The sequence below is a fragment of the Acinonyx jubatus genome, chromosome B4 (assembly GCF_027475565.1).
Source record: "Acinonyx jubatus isolate Ajub_Pintada_27869175 chromosome B4, VMU_Ajub_asm_v1.0, whole genome shotgun sequence".
In the NCBI taxonomy this organism is placed as follows: domain Eukaryota; kingdom Metazoa; phylum Chordata; class Mammalia; order Carnivora; family Felidae; genus Acinonyx; species Acinonyx jubatus.
This window is the reverse complement of record NC_069387.1, coordinates 43486496-43510251: the sequence shown is the minus strand read 5'-3', so window position 1 is coordinate 43510251 and position 23756 is coordinate 43486496. Positions and strand designations below refer to the sequence as shown.

The 23756-nt window shown below is 42.4% G+C and overlaps 1 protein-coding gene across 1 annotated transcript; it reads right to left on the bottom strand.

The window, feature by feature from the left end:
* Positions 1-123: 123 nt before the first annotated feature.
* GABARAPL1 (GABA type A receptor associated protein like 1) lies at positions 124-8448 on the bottom strand. The gene is made up of 4 exons (XM_015061700.3): positions 8317-8448; positions 3462-3540; positions 2319-2437; positions 124-1448 (listed from the first exon to the last, which is right to left on the bottom strand). Exons 1-4 carry the CDS (start codon positions 8404-8406, stop codon positions 1383-1385), a joined length of 354 nt encoding a protein of 117 aa, XP_014917186.1. The 5' UTR covers positions 8407-8448; the 3' UTR covers positions 124-1382.
* Between the last annotated feature and the right edge of the window lie 15308 nt (positions 8449-23756).

The following is a 23756-nucleotide window of genomic DNA, read 5'->3' as shown; positions in this document are numbered from 1 at the left end:
AGGCGCCCCTGGGAGCATTCATTTCCAGCAGCCGCCCTCACTCAGACTTTCCTGCTCACAGACGACGCGCCATCTATTCTAATACACACTTGTCTAATAAAAGCAACATTTCTGAACTCGTGGTTGGTTTTCAAGGTATGCAATTATTTTATTTCCTTGGCCTGACAGCATAAACTTCATTACACAAGAATCTGCAGCTGACAGAACTGATACAGATTTCACCCACAGGAAGGACCCTTTGCATTAGCAGAGATGAACTGAAATGTCATGACTGGGTGCCACTCCTGCTTCCCACCCCCACCCATATAATCCCCGAAGTGAAAATACTCAGAATCAATAGAATCCCCATGAATTACTAAATCATCCCCTCAAACTTTCCTAACTAGCAGCTGCAGTCAATGAAAACCAAAGTAAGGAAGCAGCTGGCCATCACTTAGCGTTTCGGTGTGCATGGGACTAAAGGGACAGCAACAAGGGAGCAAGAATCCTGGCTGAGTGGGAGGTGTGGCCCATCGGTCTCACCTCATACCTGCCCCTTCCATCCTAAAGACAACTCTGTCCCCTATACGTGGAGCCAAGTTTGGGAGACGCTGAAGGAGTGGTTCTAGCCCGTAACTGGAAATGGTTGTGGCTCATTAATGTCCAAGGTAGGTATGGGATAAGGGGCACCAGAGAGAGAGCAGGTTAGACAGAGATGCCCAACTTCGTCAATTCCAGTTTAATGCTATCGAAACCATATTCATAACCATAACGTCCCTCATGGCTGGCCCCCGTTTTCCAGTGGTGAGAACGTGCCATCTAAATGTCTGCCCCATGTCTATCAGCACCCTGTGGGATAACGACTGGGATGGGGGAGGTGTGGAGACGGGAGATCAGGGTCACAATGTTTTAACTACAATGGGTCTCTTTTGGTCCCTAGGAATGACCTACTACCAGAAGTCCTAAAACATCCGCAGCCCCTTTCTCTACCTATCTTGTGCAAGTGTCAAAAATAGAACCTCTGCCCAAAGAGGAGGGAGAGCAGGAAGTCACTGGTGGTCCCCAATCATCTCTGGCCCCAACTTGCCCGCCTCCTGCCTCTTCTGCGAGGTGACACGAAAGCTTATTCCGAAATGTGAAAATTAAATCATCTCCGTTCTTCTATCCAAGCCAAGCCAACAGCTCTGTCCTGACATGCTTTCCCCCTGGGCCGAGGAAGCAGCGAAAAAATATCAATTGGGCATGTGAAAATACGATGACGGTGTGCGTGGTGTAGTGTTTCCAGAGGTCTTCCCCTTCTGTCTCCTCCACCGTGGGAGCCCTCCCTCTCCTTCCCCAAGTCCCACACACGCCCCTCCCCCTACCCCCGAGTCCGCGTGCTCCCATCTGCCGGCTTCCGCCACTCACTTCCCATAGACACTCTCGTCACTGTAGGCCACGTACAGAAAATAGTCTTCCTCGTGGTTGTCCTGAGGGAAGAGACAAGAGGACTGTTGGAAAACATCACATTCGTTACTTAGGATTCTGAGCCTCACACACCCTGGTAAGGGAGGTACGGGAGGCGTCGTCAGACTCCACGAAAAGAAGAATAAAGAACAAACAAAAGTGACTGGAATTTGGCGTTTGAGTTCACAAAAAGCCTTCAGGGAGAGCATCGACACGTAGAAGTATCGGGATAAGAACACGACCCTTAAGAGAGCTTACTCTAGCCAGGGAAACACAGATACAAAAATATACATACACCAGAATATACGCTAACAGGGAATATATGCTCCGGGATAAAAATGAGATTAAGAGATTGTTGGAGTTTACACAACTCGCTAACCGAGCACAGAAAGGAGGCAGTACCATATGAAATCATTTAGGGAATACAGGTACATAACTGGGTGATACAGCAGGACAAAGTGTTTTTCTACAGGTTTCTCATTAGATTCTGACACTTCACCAATTCAAGCAAACAGAATCACATAAATTGTTCCCCCCAACCGAGTTTATCTGTTAAGACGAATGAATGATTTAAAGGCTTTGCCTTAGAATTTTGAATTTCACTTGGAATTTGCAATCAGAAGCCACTGCTTGCGGTTTCAATAGAGACGATCCAAGACGACCACACCAGAATAAGGCAAAACTGAGAATTCAACGACAATGAATCTAGTAGGCTGCTCAATCCCTAAAGGACAAGTGACATCGAATCTCCCAGTGCCTTACACCGCTGTGTGTAAGGTGATACAGGTAAGTAACACCTCTTGCCCCACTTCCCGGGTGTGTTATCAGCAGACACTGGAACAAAGGCTAGAAAGCAGCAGACTGCACAGTATTGTTGTGACCGGGACGCTTACCTCATACAGCTGGCCCATGGTGGCGCTGGTGGGAGGGATAGTGTTGTTGACAAAGAAGAATAAGGCGTCCTCAGGCCTCAGGTGGATCCTCTTCCGGATTAAGAAGTAGAACTGGCCAACTAGATAAAGGAAGAAGGAAAGAAGGCAATTAGGGAAAATAAGGGATTACGAGAAGGGTAATTCCCAGGGAAAAAAAAAAAAAAAATTCTGCACCGGTTCCCTTTAAGTACCAGCTTTAGATCAAATCTCAGCAGAACCAAATACTGTCCTACAGCTTTAGAAATAGAAAGCGCAACTCAAAAGAGCCTCCATATTCCCCGACAGGTCACAGAGAAGCTTATTCAACCCTTCCCCTCTTTACTCAATTCCAGATGCTTTACTTGATTTCAGACGTAATGTCTGCATCTTCCTTCAAAGCCGGAGGACGACTTTCAGGGAATGCTATGTACATCTAGACTGAAATAGTCTATCATTGTCTAAACGGAATCTGGAACACACTTCCATCCCAGTTGCACCCTGTGACAAACCAGTGCTGGGGGAGAGGTCTACTGGACTCCAGTAATCTCAGTATGATCACTCAGCCCAAAGTTGGGGTAACAAGTGGGGTTCAATGCTGTACCTTCTATTAAACATACCGAAAAAGTTCTAGAAGGCTGGCAAACGCACCTACAAAATGTTCCCAGTGTTTCCCGGATTCACTGGTTCTTCCATTAAGGATCATTAGGGTGAAGAATTAATACATTCTCTATAATCCCAGTGTCTACAAAACGTATTACCAAAAACCGTAGCTGGAAGAGACCAAGTCTTCAGCTGAGACTCTCTAAAATGTGATCTTCCCTCTGATTTTCCTTTTGGAATAAATGGAATAGCACAAGAACAAAGCTGACTATAAGTGGTTTAAGTGAGAGGCATCTGGTCTTTGCTTTCAATGTCGTGCCTTCTGCTGTGTCTAAATCACACAAGACACGTGACGGGACATGCGTAAGGGAACCAGCAATGACTCCTGTTTGAGTTCCCCAACTATCTGGAGAATCCCACCCGCCTTCTTCAACTCTACCCTCTCTCAACCCCACAATCTCAGGCATGCAGGTGGGACCAAAAAGGCCATGGGAAAGGAGCATGTGGAGAGGGAAAAGGCATTACCGGTGAGGTCAGAGGGCACTAGGTACTTCCTCTTGTCCAGATCGGGCACCCTGGCCTTAGGAGCCTTCTCCACAATCACCTGGTGGGGAGGAGAGAATAAAGAACAGAATCTAGTCTTTTTTCTTCCACATCCTACAGCTCTCCTATTTGAAGTGAGTTTGTCTAGACCCACTAAAACGTTCCCATTTCTTATTCCCCCTTACCTCTTACAAAAACCTATGGGGGCGTGGGCTTCCTCAGTGAGGTTATAGTTCATTTTACCACAGTAAGAAGAGAATAGAGGCACGTGATAGAAAGTAAAGAGAACCTTGATTTTAAGTGATTACACGTTACCTGTCAGGCACAGGATCTATACTTCCTGGTATTTAATAAGAGCAGTGAGAGGACTGCTCATTCCTCAGATGGCCCTGAGTAACTATTAGTTTTATTCTTTCCTATGAATGCCATTTATTCAAGGTATAGGTAATGTGCTTTAAGTGTTATACTTTGTCAAAATTTTCAAGAAGGACTGCCAAAAAACACGTTCGAGGCATGGTTTTATTCTACCAAAGAAGTACTAAATAGTTCTTATAGTAAGATATCCTGTAATAGGAAGTCACTACAATAACCCATCTATCAATATTGATTGTTGGTATTTTACGGGATTTTTCAACGCCCACATCAAATATTTCTAGAGTACTTCAAATTTTATAAAGATCACATGGTCCTGTAATGAAGAGAAAAAAAATGAAGATATATAAAAATTAAAGACTCTATGCATAAAATTTTAAATAGCAATTTAAATAATATATTTAAGTTTATGTAATTACAAGAATATATTTACAATTTTTTAATGCTTATTTATTTATTTTGAGAGAGAGAGAGAGAGAGAGAGAGCACACACACGCAGGCTCATGAGCAGGTGAGGGGCAGAGAGAGAGGGAGAGAATCCCACGGCAGAACCCAACACGGCCCAATCTCCACGACCTCAAGATCACGACCTGAGCCGCTATCAAGAGTTGGACACCTAACCGACTAAGCCACACAGGCGCCCCTATTTAGTATTTACATCTGTTGTATGATTTAATTGAAATTACAAATATTTAAAATCTATTGTAGAGCCGTCGCTTTAGATTTTTACTTTAGAAAATACAATCATTCCTGACTAATGATATGGCAAGTACAGAAAAGTTCTAGAAGTAGAAGTAACAGAATCCCTAGGAACTGTGTGATCAAAGGTCACTCCTCTCAGCCACAGTATTCCAGTGACTTTTAAAGGAAGAGAACTTTCCAACACCTCTTTTACAGTCGTGGTACTGATACAATAAACGAGTAATCCATCAAATATGTGAAGATTTGTTTCTAAATACAAGGATTGACTTAAAGGGAGGGACTTGGTGCCTGAAGCTATTAAATGAAAGGGAACACATTAAAGTAGTGAAAAACACCTGGGTGGCTCAGTCAGTTGAGTCTCTGACTCTTGGTTTTGGCTTGGGTCATGATCTCAAGGCTCATGGGTTCGAGCCCCACATGGGCCTCTGCACTGATGGGGAGGAGCCTACTTGGGATTTTCTTTCTCTCTCTCTCTCTCTCTGTCCTTCCACTGCTGGTACTCTCTCAAAATTAATAAATAAACTTTTAAAAAAATAGTGAAAAACGGGCGCCTGGGTGGCTCGGTCAGTTAAGCGTCCAACTTCCGCTCGGGTCATGATCTCACTGCTCGTGAGTTCAAGCCCTGTGTCCGGTTCTGTGCTGACAGCTTAGAGCTTGGAGCCTGCTTTGGATTCTGTGACTCCCTCTCTCTCTCTCTGCCCCTCCCCTGCTCATGCTTTCTCTCTGTCTCTCAAACACTGAATCAACGTTAAAAAAAAAATAGTGAAAAACATCATTCTGTGTTTCTGGAGAAAAAGAATCTGGTAGTACCAGGAAGACCAGAAGGATACAGTTCCACTAAAAAATTTAAAAATAAAAACCGGAGGAAAGAAAAATACATGAATCAGAAATTTTAAAGAAAAAGTAGCAAGAGGTTCAGGGAGAGACCGGTGAAGGCCCAACAATGAGGACAGACAGGAGGCAAGACAAGGCTAAGGAAATCAAAGGGAAAGAGAGGGAGCCTAGCACTGTCTCTCCAAGGAACCCTGAGACCTGTCAGCTCCCATCAGTAAGAAGTGATGGAAAGCACGAGAGCAGAAAAAGAGGACAATACAATAGACTGCAAATAAGACATCGGGACAGGAGGCTGGGATCTGGAGAGGAAAAAGAGGGGTAATCGCTAAGGCCAGGGCTTGCCAGAAAAGATTCTAGGTTTCCAAGAATCTCAACCCTACTCATGGGCCCTGGGCTAGATGCTTTTCCTCTCTGGTTGTCAGTTTCTTTTTTTCTTCTTCTGCCTGATATTCCACAGGGCCCTTCACAATTTTTAAAAACCAGACCATCTGTTCCCAAAGATTTCCTACAATGTTGCAGGTTTTCGATACACTGTAGCTATGAAGATAATTTAAGATCTCCAGAAACCCTGGCCTCTCAAAGCATGAGCACATCTATTCTTTTGGATGGTAGCTAAGAAACAAGGCCGGGCCTTATTTGAGTTATGTGAGCAGTCAGGGTACATGATTGCTTTGGTAACACCAACGGTTCCGCGAGAAGGGGCTTTAGAAATCACTTACCCTAACCCTCTTTTCTGTAAACAGCAAGATTAAGGCTTCTGCCCAGAACCAGAATCGAATCTCACAACTCAGAAAGCAGAGCTTGTCTTCCTGCATCACAACTGCAAAGACAGTCACAGCCTGGGCACCTAAGGAGCAGCTGGGAGGCCTATAAACTGGTGAAAACCCAACTGGAGGAGCCATGAGATCTGAGTAATGGTTCTAAGAGCTTACAAATTATCACAGAGGTGAAACATTTCACACCAAACAATGAGCCGGAGAAGAACAGGGAGGATTAGTCGAAATATTCTGGGTGAATGCACGTAAATGATTGAAATGGGAAGTGCTCAGTTTGGAAGAAATACATGGGAATTTTAACTAGAGGTAGGAACAGGGCCATTTCAGAGTCTGTCCCTGTCCCTCTTAGGCAGAGCTACTGGAACAGAGCTTCGTAAGAGAGTTCTGAATAAAACGGTAGTCATTTTGCTCTGCGGGTTACCTTTCTGGCATCATTAGGACTCTGACTGTGAGGGCCACAATGTTTTTTTTCTTGTTTTCCAACACCTAACAGTGCGAGGCACACAGGGCATGCTTGCTTAATTCTGTTGAATAGAACTGTACGAGAAGTTGAGAAACCAGAGATAGAATCTCAGCTTTGCCACACACCAGCCACAGGAAACCTTCGGGAATATTTAATCTCTGGGTGCTTCAGATCTTTCCTCTGTAGAATGCGATCGCAACCGTGTGAGGATTAAGAGAATAAAGTCAGAGCGTGTAACACATTGCCAGGTACAGAGTACATGACCAGTCAATGAGAGTCTGTTGTCATTTGAAAATATTATAAGAGAGTAGGATCGCTATGACCACAAAATTGGGGGAAACTTTTAAAGCAGTCATCCAAGGTCCAGGGAGCATAACAAATAATTTGTGAAGGATCCTTTACTGGGTGGGTGATAGGGCTAGCTTCCCCTTTGAGCCAAAAACTCTTGTGTGCAATTCCTGGGGGAATGGAACAGCCCTAATGTCTTGCTTCCTCGTAAGAAAAGGACCGTAAGGGGTTTTTACTGCTGACATAAGGCCCAAGTTGCTTCCAGAAGCTGTAACGCGACGAAAGTTAGGGAAGGTTTGGAGAAGAGTCCCAAAGAGCACCTGCAGGTCAAGAAGGCATATCAGATTATCACAATCACTTTACCTGTACATAGCATGTAATATTTATCCCGATGTCCCTGCCTGAAATTAAAAAGTACAATGCGCCTCCATCTCCCAAACCCAACGGGGGTTGCTCTATCACACTACAAAGTCTTCTGCCTTGCAATCAGGCTGCGCAGCCCACATTGGAGAAAAACCAGGCAAGTGGCGGGGGAGGGGATGATAGAAAAAACGCCCGGATGCAGAAAGCTACCTCAATGTTTCTTCTTTTCCTCCTCACTGCCTGCGCTAATTTTAGCCACATAAATCAGCTTCCAAAACCGAAAAAAAAAAAAAAAAAAAAAAGCCAAACAAACAAAAAAACCAGCCTCAGTCCTTCCGCATTGTGTCCAGGTACAATCTGATCGAATAAGCACCGGGGGGGGGGGGGGGGGGTAGGCTGGCTGCCCCCACACATGCCCCTGGAGCCAAGAACTATGAGGCAATCGGGCCGTGGCGCAGAGAACGTGACCTTGTTTTCTGGGCCAGGCCTGTCTTGTGGTGCGCACCCCACCCCCCGCCGCTTTCTAATTCTTACGGAATAAAAGGAAGAATCCACTGGCTTCCGAACCTTTCCCTCCCAAACCCAATGTTATGAGGGCCAAAGCCAACTTAAGGGAGAAGCATCTAAGGCCAGAAATCGAGGGGCGCAGACCTCGCTGCATCAAATGATTTCCAGAACGACTTCCCTGCGATCTCAAAGGGAGATGTGTGGTCCCAACCCGATCCTCCTCTCACAAAAGGGCCGCATTTTGAACACATCCCAATCTGAACATCTCCGAATCCTGCTGAGTCACTCAAACGTAGGCTCCGCTCTAAAGATGCGGTCAGCTCTAAAGATGACGGGCCCCGGGGAGATGGGTTTCAAAAGCTCCGCAACCAGGTCCATTCCACCGGCTCTCCTTGCAGTGAAGGGCATCCAGGGCTCAGTAACCGTAGGGGCCACCCTTCTTCTGTGCCTGAGGGCTGCCGTCACACTCCCTCGTCCCCACGATCCCCGCTAATCGCCTTCCCCTCCCCCTCCCCGTTCCCATTACACTCACAGGGACCCTGTCCGGATATTTCTTCCGGATCTTTTCTCCTTCCTTTTTCCGATACTCAAAGGGATGGTCCTCCTTATATTGGAACTTCATGATGGACCGCAGTGTTTCCAAGATCCCCGGACGGGGCCTGCCGCCGTCGCTGATGGCTGCGTCCCTCCGGTCGCGCTTCCCTCTGCCCAACTCCGATAGGTATCAGAACTGCCTCAGAAATGTCAGCTCCCGTCGCTGCGCAGCTTGGCAGAGCTTTCGGAAGGGATGTCGGGTCCCCTCGGACGCAGGTAGGGGCCGGCCAGGTAGAGAAATCCCAGCGGCTTTTCCCGAGAGCTGGGAACACAAAAACAACTCGGCAGCGCTTTGGTATTGTGACGTCATGACGTCCCGCCTCCCCGCCCCGCCCCCCGGCGTTCGGACCGCGCGGGGAAGGGGGGGTGGAGGGAGAAACGCTGCAGATTGCCGGGTGTTCTTTTCAAGCCAGACTCTCCTGAGCAGTTGTTTGCAACCATGAAAATCCTGTACTTCGAATTTTATTGGGATTGTGACATTAAGAATGGCTTGAAGGGGGAGAAAATGTTCTAGAGATCCCGTTCTTCCCTCTTCGTCGCTGTTTCTTGGTTTGGTCCAAAAACAAACACAGAGGGCAAAAATCCAGCTTTTTCCACCTGATCGGGGATCTGGAGTCTAGGGAAAGGAAGAACGAGGCTCCTGGGTTCCTTTGGCCACTGCAGAAGTGCGCGATCTTGCATGTTGCCCTTTGCGCCTTCAGCTGCTCCGCGGGCTCGGCGATGGCTAGGCTGGCTCCCTCCGACCGTGACCCCTCCTTCACCACGCTGGCGTCATTCATTTTGTTTGGGTCCTTGCCGCAATTTGCTCCTAGAGCAGCGGCATAAACAGAGCATGACTCAGGAATTTGAGGAGATGTATAAGGTGAAGGGCATGAGATGTAATCAAGGTCCAGAGAAGTGATGTCAGTCATGACTGCTAAGGGGCTTCACTCATGTTCCAATATAGAAATGATTCGCTTTCTCCTATTAACTCAGAAGTTGGGCCTGACTTCTGGAAAAGAAAATACGGAGCAAGTCAGGTGATTAACTCAGTATTTCTCAAACATTTCTTTTTTTACTCGGCAAAAATTCACCAGAAGATAGTGCCGCTTGTTAAGCGTCCCTAAGGTGAAAAGAAAGTGCCACCCGAATAGGCAGGTGGAAGACTGGTGGACCAGGTGCCATTGTCGCGCCCCTGTGCCCCTGCCCTTTCCCCACTAAGAATCAAAGGACGGGGGTTGGGGGGGGGGGAGCCTTTCCAACCACCTCTAAGGGCAGTGATTCCAGGGACCTGTATGGGGAGGGCAGCGAAAATGGTGAAAGATGCAGAAGAGACAGAAAGGGCTGCTTTGCTGTGACCAAACCCAGGGAGCTCTGAAATATACAAGGGCAGTCCCTGTCGCCTATCTTTTATTAAGGTCTCAGTGTCTTTGGTTTAAAAAACCCCACAAAATAAAAGAAATTAAGTTTCATTGTTGAAAAAAGGAAAATGAAGAGCATAGTCTTACTTCTTGGTATTAATTATTTTTCTCCATGGCATCCTTCAGTCCTTTGTATAAAGATCCAGGAATTATATTATCACATTACATGTTTATAATTTTCAGTCTTTATTTTGAAAATGAAATTTTTAGCTCATTTTAGCTTTGACCCAATATCGCTAAGATCTCTGAAAGGAAGTACTTTACAACCAGTTGAGAAAAGTAATCATGATGGAGATTAATATTTTAACAGGGTTGTTGCCTGATCACATCATAGCTACTTAAAATGCTGATTTTAACTTTTATTTTAAAAATACCTAAGCATAGTGGCAATTTATATATGAAAAATAATCTGAAGATAAAATCTCAGGTTAATATTTCTACCTCAAGCCTTTTATAAAATCCACAATCTGTCGTGTTCCAAAATTTGCTCTCTACCTTTATTCTCAGCATAACATTTAAAATATTATGCAGAGGGTAATTTTGTAAATTAACACATTTAATCAGATAAAATATCCAAAAAAAATTTTTCAATGTTTGCTTATTTGTGTATGTGTGTGTGTGTGTGTGAGAGAGAGAGAGAGAGAGAGGAAATGCAGGTGGGAGAAGAGCAGAGACAGGGAGACAGTGAATCCCAAGCAGACTCCACAATGTCAGTACAGAGCCCAACATGGGGTTGGAACCCATGTACCACGAGATCGTGACCTGAGCTGAAAGCAAGAGTTGGACCCTTAACCAACTGAGCCACCCAGGTGCCCCCAAAATTCATTTTGTTGCCAAAGACAAAATACTATATTAAAAAGCTCACATTTGAGGAATTCTCATGCATTACTGAGGGGAATGGAAATTGGCCTAGCCACGTTGGAAGACAGATTGGTGGTTTCTTAGAAAACTAAACATATTCTTACAATATGATCCAACAATCATCCTCCTTAGTATTTACCCAAAGAATCTTTGAAAGTCTGTCCACATAAAAACCTGCACATGGATGTTTATAGCAGCTTTATTCGTAATTGCCAAAATTGGAAGCAATCAAGATGTCTTTTGGTAGGCCAATGGATAAACTGTGGTTCATCCAGACAATAGAATATGGTCAGCGCTAAAAGGAAATGAGCTGTCAAGCCATAAAAATACCTTAAATGCATATTAGTAAGTGAAAGAAGCCAATCTAAAAGGCTAAACACCATATGATCCCAACTGTATAGGATATGACAAAAAAAAAGGCAAAACTATGGAGACAGTAAAAATTCGGTGGTTGCCAGGGTTTGGGGGTGGGGGGGAATAACTAGGTGGAGGATAGTGAAAATTCTCTGTATGATAGTATAATGATGGATACATACCAGTAAACATTTGTCCAAACCAGTAAACTGTATCACACCGAAACTGAACCCTAACGTAAACTGTGGATTCCTGATGACTATGATGTGTCAGTATAAGGTTCCCCAGTTGTCACAAATGTACCACTCTGGTGGGGAATACTGATAATGGTGGAGGCTATGCATATGTGGAGGGCAGTAGGTATATGGGAAATCTCTGTACCTAAAACTGCCCCCAAAATAATGTCTTAAGAAAAAAAAAGAAAAAGGCTTACGTTTTCTAAAATATACATTTCAAAATTTTCTTGTAATCTTCTAATTTTTTTGTGTGTTCTCAAGGGTTAGAATGTTTTCAATCTGTTGTGAACATTTTCAAAAATGTAAAAAATTTCAAAAAATAGTATGATGAACATGTATACGCCCACCACCTGGATTTCTTTCATTTGGAAGTAAATACAGGGGTGTCTGGGTGGCTAGATCTCTCTGCCCCTCCCCAGTTCACGCTCTCCCCATCGAAATAAATAAATAAACATTAAAAAAGGAAAGTAAATACAAACATCATGACACTTCACCCCCAAATACTCCATATTGCCCTGCTGAGAATAACAACGTGCTCCTACATAATCATGATACTGCTATTTCACCTAAAAAATTACCCATATTTTCAATATTATCTAATATAGAGTTAATACGCATATTTTCTCAATTCCTTTTAAAGTACCTTTTATAAGATTCCCCCCAGTCAATCATTAAAATAGGAAAACAGCTGTAATTGACCATATAGACAGGTCTGGCTTCTTTTTTATTCAGGATATTTTTATATTATCACATTTGAATTAATATGTAACAACAAACACATGAAAAGATTCTCAACATCACTCATCATCAGGGAAATGCAAATCAAAACCACAATGACATGGCATCTTACACCTGTCAGAAGGGCTAGCAACCAAAAGACAAGAAATAACAAGTGCTGGTGAGGATGTGGAGAAAAGGGACCCTCGTGCATCACTGGTGGGAATGTCAATTGGTGCAGCCACTGTGGAAAACAGTATTGAGTTTTCTCCAAAAATGAAATATAGCAATACCATATGATCCGATAATTCAACTACTGGCTATCTACCCCAAGAAAATGAAAACAATAATTCAAAAAGATATATACACCCCACTATTTATTGCAGTATTATTTACAATAGACAAGTAATGGAAACAACTTAAGCGTTGCTTAAGTATACGTATAGATACACATATACATACAATGGAATGTTACTCGGTCGTAAGAAAGAATGAGATCTTGCCATTTATGACGACGTGGGTAGACCTAGAAAGTATTATGCTAAATGGATTAAGTCAGGCAGAGAAAGACAAATATCATGTGATTTCACTTATGTATGGAATCTAAAAAATAAAACAAACAAACAAATAAGAACAGAAACAGAATTATAAATACAGAGAACAAACTAGCAGTTGCCAGAGGGGAAGGATCAGGGGCATGGACAAAACATGTGAAAGGGATTAAGAGGTACAAACTTCCAGTTATAAAATAACTAAGTCACAGGGATGAGAAATATAGCATAGGGAATATGGGCAAAAATACCGTAATAATGCTGTGTGGTGACAGGTGGTGACTATACTTACTGTGACGAGCATAGCGTAGTGGAAAGAATTGTCAAATCACTATGTTGGACACCTGAAACTAATAGAACATTGTATGTCAACTATAATTTAATAAAAAATAATGTGTAAAACCAGAATATCAATGTATTGATCTCCAGTGAGAAATGTATCAATGAGGTTCAGCTACTTACAGCCATTTGCTAAACTCACTTGATAAGCTTGAGATTTAAACAAAGGAGTTAGTTGATTCAAATATGCCAACTATCAGGAGGATGAGACTGACAGTCTCTAGGACCCGGAATCTTCCTTGCCCCGGGACCGTGCATTGGTAGATCTTCCTTCATAATAGTTTGAATGTGCCCACTCTGCTCTGTCCCAACTGTCACTACCTTAGTTTAGTTTTATGAAAAAACAAAACTCAACCGAGTACATTTAAAGACCTTATTGGCTTTATTCAATGCTCTATGAATTGGGCACCTAACAGACGTAAAGGCCCTCTGAAAGGCTGGACAAAATGGAAGACAGAAGGCGGAAGGGGAAGGGGCAAACAAGTTCCTAGCCACCAGTGGATTGTTTGTGGCCAAGTCACTTTCCTTGAGGGGACGTGTATGAACCAGACTAAAGCTATCTTGGACAAATCTGCCATGATGATGTTCTGCCATCTGCAGCCTTCTTGAACCTGCCCCCTCCTTCTTCCTTTTTGTTTAACCACACTCTTAAGGACATCCCGGGGGCATAACATCTGCTTTATCTGCTTTGGGGATTCGCAAGACTTTTCCTCCAGGATGGCCTCCCTGCACACACTCCCCAGCCTCTTGGGTTATAAAACAGGTTCCCTGTCACGGCATCCACTCTCTTGGGCCTGTCTAGTTTGATCTGGCTTCTTGTGGAGTGCTGCCAGGACAGGCCTCTCACTTTCCTGATAGCTGGCCATGGCTTCCACTATGCTGGCCTCTAGGTACTCTGTTAGAACCAACCTGCTTACTCTAACATTACTTACGGTTATGTCCTGAGTGCTTGGATACAAAATAATGACCAAAAAAATACGCAGTATGTCATAGTCATAGACAAGTGCATTTGTCATAGTCAAAAGAACAAAGGGATTTTTAAACTTAAGTTGGTAGATTAAAAAAAAGATGTATTTGTTTTCCACTAAAACGACTGTGTCATAGATTGAATTGTATCCTCCCAAAAGGTATTGAATTTCTAACCCACAGTATCCGTGAATGTAACTTTGGAAATAGGGTCTTTGTGGACAACCAAATTAAGATGAGGCCGTTAGGGTGGACCTTACTCCAATATGACTGGTGTCCTAAAAAGAGAGAAATTTGAATATAGGGACAGACGTGCATCAAGGAAAAAGTATGCGAAGTCACAGAAATAATGCCACCTGCATGCCAGAATGCAGGAAACTACCAGAAGGTAGGAGAGAGGCATGCAACATTTTCTCGCACAGCCCTCGAAAGGAACCAACTGCGTCAATACCTTGATTTCAGATGTCTGGCCCCCAGAACTGAGGGACAATACTTTTCTGTTGCTTAGGCCATCCAGTCTATGGGACTTAGTTATGGCAGTCTGTGATATTGTGATTTATCATGATAAATATGTGTTTGGTCTTTTAACCAGTTCCTGGCAGAGCTCCTAAAAGCCTGGGAACTTCCTAAGTGATGAAAACAATAAAGGTATATTTTGTCGTGTTAATAAGTGACTTTTGGAACGCCCCAACGTAACCTAAGGATGGGGGCTGGTCACCAGAGGAGACAACCAAGTTGTTAGAGAATTGGAACTTCTTGTTCCACCCTACCCTCGACTTCCAAGGAGGGGAAAGGGGCTGGAAACTGAGTTCAGTCACCAGTGGCCAATGACTTCATCAGTCATGCTTATGTAATGAAGATTCCATAAAAACCTAAAACGACGGGGTTCTCAGAGCCTCTGGACTGATAGAGCTTCTGGAGGTTCTGGATGAGTGGTATGTTTGGAAAGGGCACAGAAGCTCTGCATCCCTTCCCATATATATTTTGCCCTATGTATCAATTCTACAAGTAAAATGTTTCTCTGAGCTGTAGGAGCCAGTAGAGCAAATTAACCACCCAAGGAGGTCTTCAGAACGTCTGAACTATAGAAGCTCAAATGACAATCTGGGTTTTTTTTTTTTTTTAAGTTAGTTTGTTTGCTTGTTTATAGACAGGGAGAGAGAGGGAATCCCAAGCAGGATCTGCACTATCAGCACAGAGCCCGATGTGGGGCTAGATCTCAAGAACCGTGAGATCATGACCTGAGGCAAGATCAAGAGTTGGAGGCTTAATCAACAGAGCCACCCAGGGGCACTGGTGACAATGTGGATTTGCAATTGTCATCTGAAGGAGGGGGTGGGAGAGCAATCCTGTAGAACTGAGCTCTTAACCTGTGGGATCTGACATCATCTCCGGGTAGAGAAAAGAAACTTGTATGAAACTTGGGACACGAGAAACTCCATTTTGAGAAAAGCTCCATTCCCCTCTCTAAAACAAATGGCTAATGAACTCTTGAACTGGGCAAAAAGACTCTTGAACTGGGCCAGAAGCAACAATTCTTTTACAAGCAATCTTTCTCAGAAGTCAACAGGACAAGAGGTATCTTGATCATAAGACTTGATTCTAGACTTTCTGAAGAGAAGCTACTTAGCTAATGCATACCAGGAATAATTTCATTTGTTAACACCAGTAGAATAGTCAATCGTTGTGTAACCAAAAGCAGATCAGCCTATTAGTACAATTCGACTTTTTTTTTTCTTTTTTTACCCAGGTCATATAATTGTTCCCTGTCATCTTTCTCATAAACCCCCCTTGCTTTTGTAACCAGACTAACGCGAGTTTCCTTTTTGGTGAGCCACAGATCCGCCAGATGAGTTGTTGCATAGAATAAGCTTTATTTGCAGCAAACAAGGAGATCCCAAGGAATAACTTCCAAAGTCATGACTCCCTAAGGAAAGGTGAATGGGTTCCTTTTATTGAAGGTTAGGATGAATATTTAGACGGGGAAGCCTTGTCACCTTTTGTAGAAGGCATAAGTTTGTGCAGGTGCCGTAAGGAAAAAATACTTACACATACATTGTATGCTATGTACATGAGGCTGAGGCTCCTCTTTGGGTGGAGATTTTATTTTATTTTTTTCATTTTTTATCTTATTATTATTATTATTATTATTATTATTATTATTATTAGTGGTAGTGGTAGTAATAGTATAATCAGGTCAAGGTAATTGTCAGTCATTCCAAGGATTACTCCATCATCCATCTGCACAGGGGGGAGTCAGGTTTAGCTCGAAAGGTCTGGTGGTCTGGGCTGAGGGAAGTCTTGTTGGGGTAGTTGACATCACCTGAGGGGTGGTTTCCAGTTTCATTCACCTGAGTTAGGCGATAAGCCAGAAAGAGGAGCTGAAGGAAAAATGGAAGACAAAGGTCATTGAAAGTCAGATCTTGGGATGGAGCTGGTGACACTTTCACCCCATGAGTGGGACGCTATTTGGGTTTCTATCTGAATCTGTGCTCTCCAAATTGCAATTTTGAGACTCCAAATGAAGGCTTTTGTTCTTGGGGCGCCTGGGTATCTCAGTTGGTTGAGCATCCAACTTCAGCTCAGGTCATGCATGATCTCACGGTTAGTGAGTTCAAGCTCCGTGTCAGGCTCTGTGCTAACAGCTCAGAGCCTGAAGCCTGTTTCAGATTCTGTGTCTCCCTCACTCTCTGCACTCTTCCCCGACCCCATCTCCACCCCCACCCCGCCTCTCATTCTGTCTCTCTCTCTCTCTCTCTCTCAAAAATAAACATTAAGAAAGAAAAAAAGCACCTTTGTTCTTTTCCCATCTTTCTTCTCTTCTCAGATGACAATAATGTCAGAATTGAGTTGAACTGCAGGATGCCCAGTTGGTGTCAGAGAATTGCTTGGTGTGGGGGAAAAAAAAATCCACGTGTGAGAACCGGTGTCTGAATCCTACAGCCCAAGGAAACAAACACAGACTGTAAAAGAAAAAAAGGAAGTCAAGAAACTCACAAAGTCAAAAAAGAAGAAGAAGAAGAAGAAGAAGAAGAAGAAGAAGAAGAAGAAGGAGAGAAAACAGAAAACTGAAAAGAAGTCTGAAAAGAAGAGATGACAAATGACAAATAACTGACAGGGGAGACTTGAGAAAGAATCCTGAACTGACAGAAGGGAAAATCTAAAGTGGCCCATTATTCATTATAGAACTTAGAGAGAAAGTTTCAGGCATTTTTGCCCCCAGTGTACCTCCTTTGCCCCCAAACAGCCATGCGATTGTCTCTCCCCATTCCTGTACAGAGAGGAGATTTATCCCTTGTATGGGATAGACAAGGTCTAAGAACTGCGGCAGATAGAGGAAGCAGGTTCAGTCAAAGACGACACATTGAGAACAGGGAGATTGAGAATTTACACACAGTCTCTTGAATCCCCAACCTTTTTCCTCCTAAATCTGTGCCCAGAATTCTGGTAGCCCAGCTGGGTTTGCATGCATACAGAATGCAAATGAGCCTTTTAGTGCTCTGTTCTTAAACAGGAGCAGACAGTAAGGAGTCAGGATTTGAAAGAAAGATCTGATATGAAACAATGAACAACTACTTCAAGAAAAAAAAAAAGACTACTTAGGGAGATTAGAACCTCAAAAAAGTATCATTAATATCCTCAGAAACAAGAGAAAATATTACGTCCATGAAACAAAAAGAGTTATAACCAAAGAATATTCAGGCCCAAATACATATATTTAGACAGAGAGAGAGAGAGAGCAAGAGAGAGAGAGAGAGAGAGAGAGAATGAGAAAGGTAAAATTTAATAAAAGGATTAGAATACAGTTGAGATTTTTTTAGAAAGCAAAGTAACAGGACAAAAACATGAGGAAGGGGGCCAGGATAGGTAAATTAGAGGTCAAACATTCAAATACTAGGAGACTCAGAGAATACAGAAAATGTGGGAGGGAGGTAAGATTTTATTTAAAGCTAGTTATGCCTTTAAAATCCTAAGGGAGGGGTGCCTGGGTGGCTCAATCAGTTGAGTGCCCTACTCTTGGTTTCAGCTCAGGTCATGATCCCAGGGTCATGGGATGGAGCCCCGTGCCATTCTTAAGATTCTCCCTCTCTCCCTCTGCCCCTCTCCCACAGTCACACACACACACACACACACACACACACACACACACACTCTTTCTCTCTCTCTCATAAATAAATGAATACATAAATAAATAAGTATTCCTAAGGGAAATTATTTTCTTCCTAGAATTTTATGTCAAACTACTATTTAAGTATGAGGGTAGCACAAGACATCACTTAGACATGGAAGCTCTCCAAAAATTTACTTCTTATGTATCTGTTTTCGGAAAACACTCCCCAAAGGAGGAAGTAAACCAAGAAGGGAAAAGACGTGGGACGTAGGAAACTGTATTTAACGTGAGAGAGATAATCTACAAGATAGTAAAAGTGCTTAATGTATAACATACGTGTTTTATATATAGGATGTACGTGTGTATTAACCCTCACAATCCTCACATAATAATATAATGTATATGTACTCATTTTATCATCATTTTACAGGTGAGGAAATTGAAGCATAGAATGATGAAGTGACTACAACCAGATTGGTCAGGGAGTAAAGAACAGAACCAGAATTTTAACCTATGAAAGCCTGATTTCAGGCACTTAGTCATTAATAGTCTTTTTCCTGCTTCCTGATATATGCATTTAATCAAAATTATGATATAACTATATTTGGAAGATGGGGGAGGGCAACGAGAAATGTTCCAATGTGTTTTGGTAGCCAAGGTGGAGCTGGTGGTGATGAAAAACAGCTACACTTTCCTCTTCCTTAACGGCAAGTCAGTGCATGATACACCAAACTGAAAATAAAAATCAAGAATAGCAACATATGCATAAGTATTTGGAGAAATGTAGGTTTCAAAAGATGAGCTACCAAGTAGGGAGTAGAAAAAGTGTGCATGGTAAGGAGGTACTGTTTCTCTTCATGAGCCTTGCAGAGCCGTTTGACTTTTTAATCTGCATGAAAGTCTACATTTGATTAAAAGGAATAAAGCTTAAATGTTAAAAATAAGAGCAAAAGGGTTTTCAGGTTGGAGTCTGAGGCCCAAAGAAGTTGAGTCCAAAGTCCAGCTCAGTCACTCACTCCCTGCAGAGTATTTCACTTCTCTGCAGCTCAGCCTCCAAAGCTGATCATTAATGGAGAATTAAATGACTACGATTGCTTATCACTTTTTTGACTCCTGAGGGACTTCTGTCCCCGTTGAATTGAATTTCCATGAGCCACTTTGGTATTTATTGAGTTGTATTTATGACCCTTTTGGAAGAGGGAGAGGGCAATATTCAACTTGGCCCCCTATGGTGATTAGTATTAACATTGTGGAGTGGGGGAAAGCAGGTTTTAACTTTAGTGCAAGAAGAAAGTACAGGAGAGATCCTATATAAGGCAACTCTGACATACAAACTGGGATTCAAGAAAGGTCTAGACACTTGGAACACTGCTAACATTTGTCAAACAAGGACAGCAATAACCAAAGGGCAACAGAAACAATTAAAAAATAAGTATCGAGAAGCTGAAATATAGAAAAGAGACATTATACTTAAATTGGCTTTCTTTCATAACTTTGTTGACAAGTAAGCTTTTATGAGAGACACGGAAGAAATATTGCCTTCGGAGTAGCTCAGTACAATAATGGTCTCCTTGTATTCCAGATCTCACCTCTTACTCATGCTCTGGTAACGGCCAAAGCATCTTCCAAGTGACATGACCTCTTTTCTCTCTTCAGAACTTCACAATGGCTTTCATAGAATGCAGGATAAAGATCAATCTGCAAAGATCACATGCAAAGATGCTAACCTGTCTTTCCAGATTCATTCCTATTATATCACTCTTGGAATGTTTAGCATTCTCCGTGATTCACATTCTCAGCTTTTCTCAACTCACAGACAAGAAAAAAGAATGCTTTTATACTGTGTACTTGACGTTTAAAATTCTATCATCCTTTAGAGTTCAACTCAAGTGTTACCATGTTCATGATACTCTTTCCAAACTCTTCAAATTATGAGGAATTCGGAGATGGGAAATAGTGCAATTGTAGGTTAACTAAGGTAAAGGTGCCAAGAGGGACACTGGCCAACATTATTCAGAGACAGCATGTAAAATATTTCCCATAATTGAAGTCTCGGTGTATCTTGGGCAATCCATATATCACTGTAATTGTCTTCCCAGTCAGTTTGCCAGCTCAAGGGCAAACTTCCCATCCTGGCCTCCTTATTGCCTTCCAGACAATCTGCTTACCCAAGGAAAAGAAAATAAGACTTGCCATTTTCAGACTTCGCAATTTTTCTCCTCAGCCTCCTAAATTTGTTACGTAAATCCCATTTTTGCTTTATTTCCATACCCTCGTATACAAGTTTACCCTTAATGTATAAGCTAATCAGACCCTCTAATAAAGGTCTTATAGACCACACCTATAAGGCCAACTCAGTAAGATTCAATACTGTACTTCACGGTCTAGATGTGGACTGGAAGCAGGTGAAAGGTGGTAGAATTGCCACCTCAAAATATGTCTCTTTGGCTTAAGGATTGTCCGAAGCCAGTTGCTTTTAAGAGACAGCAGACACGGGATAACTCTGAAAACTGAGCAAAAGTTTTGTAAGAGACATTTACATTTATAAGGTAAACGTACAGGTGTACCGGTGTTTTTCCCTTTCCGTATCAGGAAGAGGCAGATGACTAAATCTTGAGAGATTCTCATCAGTGGAGAAGACAGTGACATAAATCTGCTTAACAACCGTACTTTTGTTTAACTGGGCTTTTCCTGGTGACTTCTCATACCCACCCCCCCACCCAACCCAGTCTTCTTTTGTCTTTAGCTGGAGATGACATTTAAGGTGGTGGTTGGGCCATTTCAGGGAGTTACTCAATCTTCCTGGGTCTCTTTCATGTGTACAGGAGGTATACATGTTATTAGGTTTCTACCTTTGCCTTCGTTAATTTCTCTTTTTAATACTGAGGTGTCTCAGCCAAGAACCTAGAAAGGTGAAGGGACAATTGTTTGTCCTCTCCTACACAGTCATCCTGTACTGTTTTATTTGCCTCCAAACCACAGGTAAAACTAGTCATCGTTGCCCAGTCAATCTTTCTCCGACCCATCTTCCCCCAGGAAGGAGAGCCTGTATGGTCCTTGTGTCCTTGTGTAAATCAATATACGTCCGCCTTTCAGGTCTCCCTCTTGGATTAAGAGCTTTGCGCTGTCGGAGACAACTCCTCCTCCCACTATGTAGGGACAGACACCTCCTTTCAGATACTGATATCCCACTAGACACTGTCCCTTGTATAAGTTTCAGCTGGGGCAAGTGAAAAGCGATGGAAAAAGTTGGGGAGGGGAGGGGTTGCGGAGTGTAATCACTCCAAGAAACCTAAAGTAAGCCGTAGAGGACGGACAGTTGCAGCTTCATTGCAGGGTGCAGAAGGTTTATAAATCTTGTGTCATTTGGGCTAAAAAGGGGGTGGGAGAGAATCTCTACTGCTTGAAGTCAGAAGGACGATCTAGAGAAAGACCGAAAGAACCTGGAATTCTGCTGACAAGAAGATAAAACTATAGTCCCTTTCATCACCACCCCCAGTGTTCCTTTTCAGACTCTGACCACCTTTCACTGGGAGTTTTACAATACGTTCCTGGCTGAAATGAAGACCTGACTTGCTTACGTTTCAGCTAAGACCTCAAACTTTCACTGAGATATCTTTCTAAATGTTGATCACATTATGGAACTCTCCTGCTAATAAAACATTAAGTAACCCTCATTGTCTTCAAGTTCAGTATCTGAATTACTTAGTGTAAGCCTTAACCCTGTGACATTTTTCTTCAAACCTAGGCCCTCCTCATTTTAAAATGTATGATTCATATTCAAGTATTACAATGAAGGAAAGAAACCAGTAAAAAGTAAGACCAAGAAAGAGGAAGAAGAAGGACGACGGTAAGAAGGGGGAGTTAATTATCTCATTTATACCCATATACAGTAGACCCTTGAACAGTGTGGGGGGTGGGGGAGGGGTTAGTGGTGCTGACCCCCACGCAGTCAAAAATCCATACATAACTTTTCATTTGCCCGAAATGTAATTACTGATAGCCTACTATTGACTGGAAGCCTTATCAGTAACATAAACAGTTGATTAACACATATTTCCCATGCTACATATATATATTATATATATGCTATATATATTATATATATACTTTATTTCTACAATAAAGCACACTAGAGAAAAAAATGTTATTGAGAAAATCATAAGGAAACAAAATACATTCATTGTATTGTATTGTATTGTATTGTATTGTATTGTATTGAAACAAATCCGTGTATAAGTGGGTCCACACAACTCCAATTGGGGTTTAAGGGTCAACCATATATTATTAACTTTAAACATAGCAAAGAGAATTTCATTTAAGGAAAAAACTGAGTTTATTTGGGTACAGAGGAGGAATTGCTGTTCAGAACAGGAAGCTATGGTGAATCACAGGTAAGTCCAAAGAGACAAAAGGAAGGTCAGCTTTTATTAGATTTTAGGAGGAAACTGGGAATGGTTGCTGGAACAAAAGTTTATTGGGAGGATAAGAGTTTGAGATTGTAGCAGTTTCTCATCTGCAAGCGATGTTAGTGGGTTTTTGTTTGTTTGTTTGTTTCTTACAGGGGTAGGCAGGGGTCTCCCTTCTTTTTCTAAAAATCAGGAGCTATAATGTCCTATTTGCTAAAATAATCCTTATCTTCCTTTTTACTGCTGGTTATGTAGGCTACAATGAGGGTACACGCAGGAGAGCTCCCTTTCCAAGACTTCCCGATTCCATTTGGAATTATTTCCACAATATAAATAGACATTTTAACTGGATGGGTTCTGAACTTTTATCTTCCTATTCAGACCCCTCTGTCCCAGATAGGCATATCCAAAACTCCCTGCCATTTACAGTGGATTATCTTACAAATACTGCAAATTATAAAGGCCTCATATGGAATTTCTTTTTCTCTTCTTGTTTTACAAATTAAGACTTTCCTCATTCAGTCTCAAGGAAAACTTTTGATTTTTCTCATTGGCACATCTGTGCTTTTTTGCTGCTTTAGTGAAGTAGGCATTGCCTTAGATTAACTTGGGATATATTTTGTCAATAAAATGCCTCTTCCCCATTTTAGAAATCAGTAACTTGAGTTTTCCCCTAAACCTGGTTTTGCCCAATCTTTCCCATCCTAATAAACAGCTACACCTTCCATGTATTGGCTCAGGTCAATGATCTAGGAATTATTTTTCACTCTTTTCCCTTACTACATTTCCCTACTCAATCCATCAGCAAGTATTGATGATCTTATCTCCAACATATCTTTCAAATCCCTACGTTTATCTCTATTTCCACCTCCAACATCACCATGTTAGTCCACAGTCATGGGCTGTCCACAATCACAATCCCTAGCCACAGTCACATCTTGTCTACTCTTCTTCAATACCTCCCATCTAGTCTTCACGCTTTCATACTTGTCCTCCTCCAGTCCATTCTCCTATAGCATCAAGAGTCATTGTCTTAAAATTCAAATTGCATCAAGTGACTCACTGTTTAAAATTTTCAATGGTTTCTCAATGCATGTAAAATACAGTCTAGACTCCTTGCCCCCAAGACTCCTTTTCCCTCTCAGACTCCGTTTTCTGCTTACTATAATCAGTTACTCTTTTTTCAGTTCCTCACACGTATCAAACTTTTCACCATCTTTGAAAATGTTCTTCCCTCATTCTGCGTTTTCATGCAGGTTCTCTGCACTATTCGTGCTTGCTACCATTGTATTTTCGACTTTTTCTTAAGCTCTGTGAGCTTAACTCAAGTCAGAGTCAAGGTCAGATTCAAGCTTCAGTCAAGGGAGGGGAAGGTGGGTGATGGGCATTGAGGAGGTCACCTGTTGGGATGAGCACTGGGTGTTGTATGGAAAC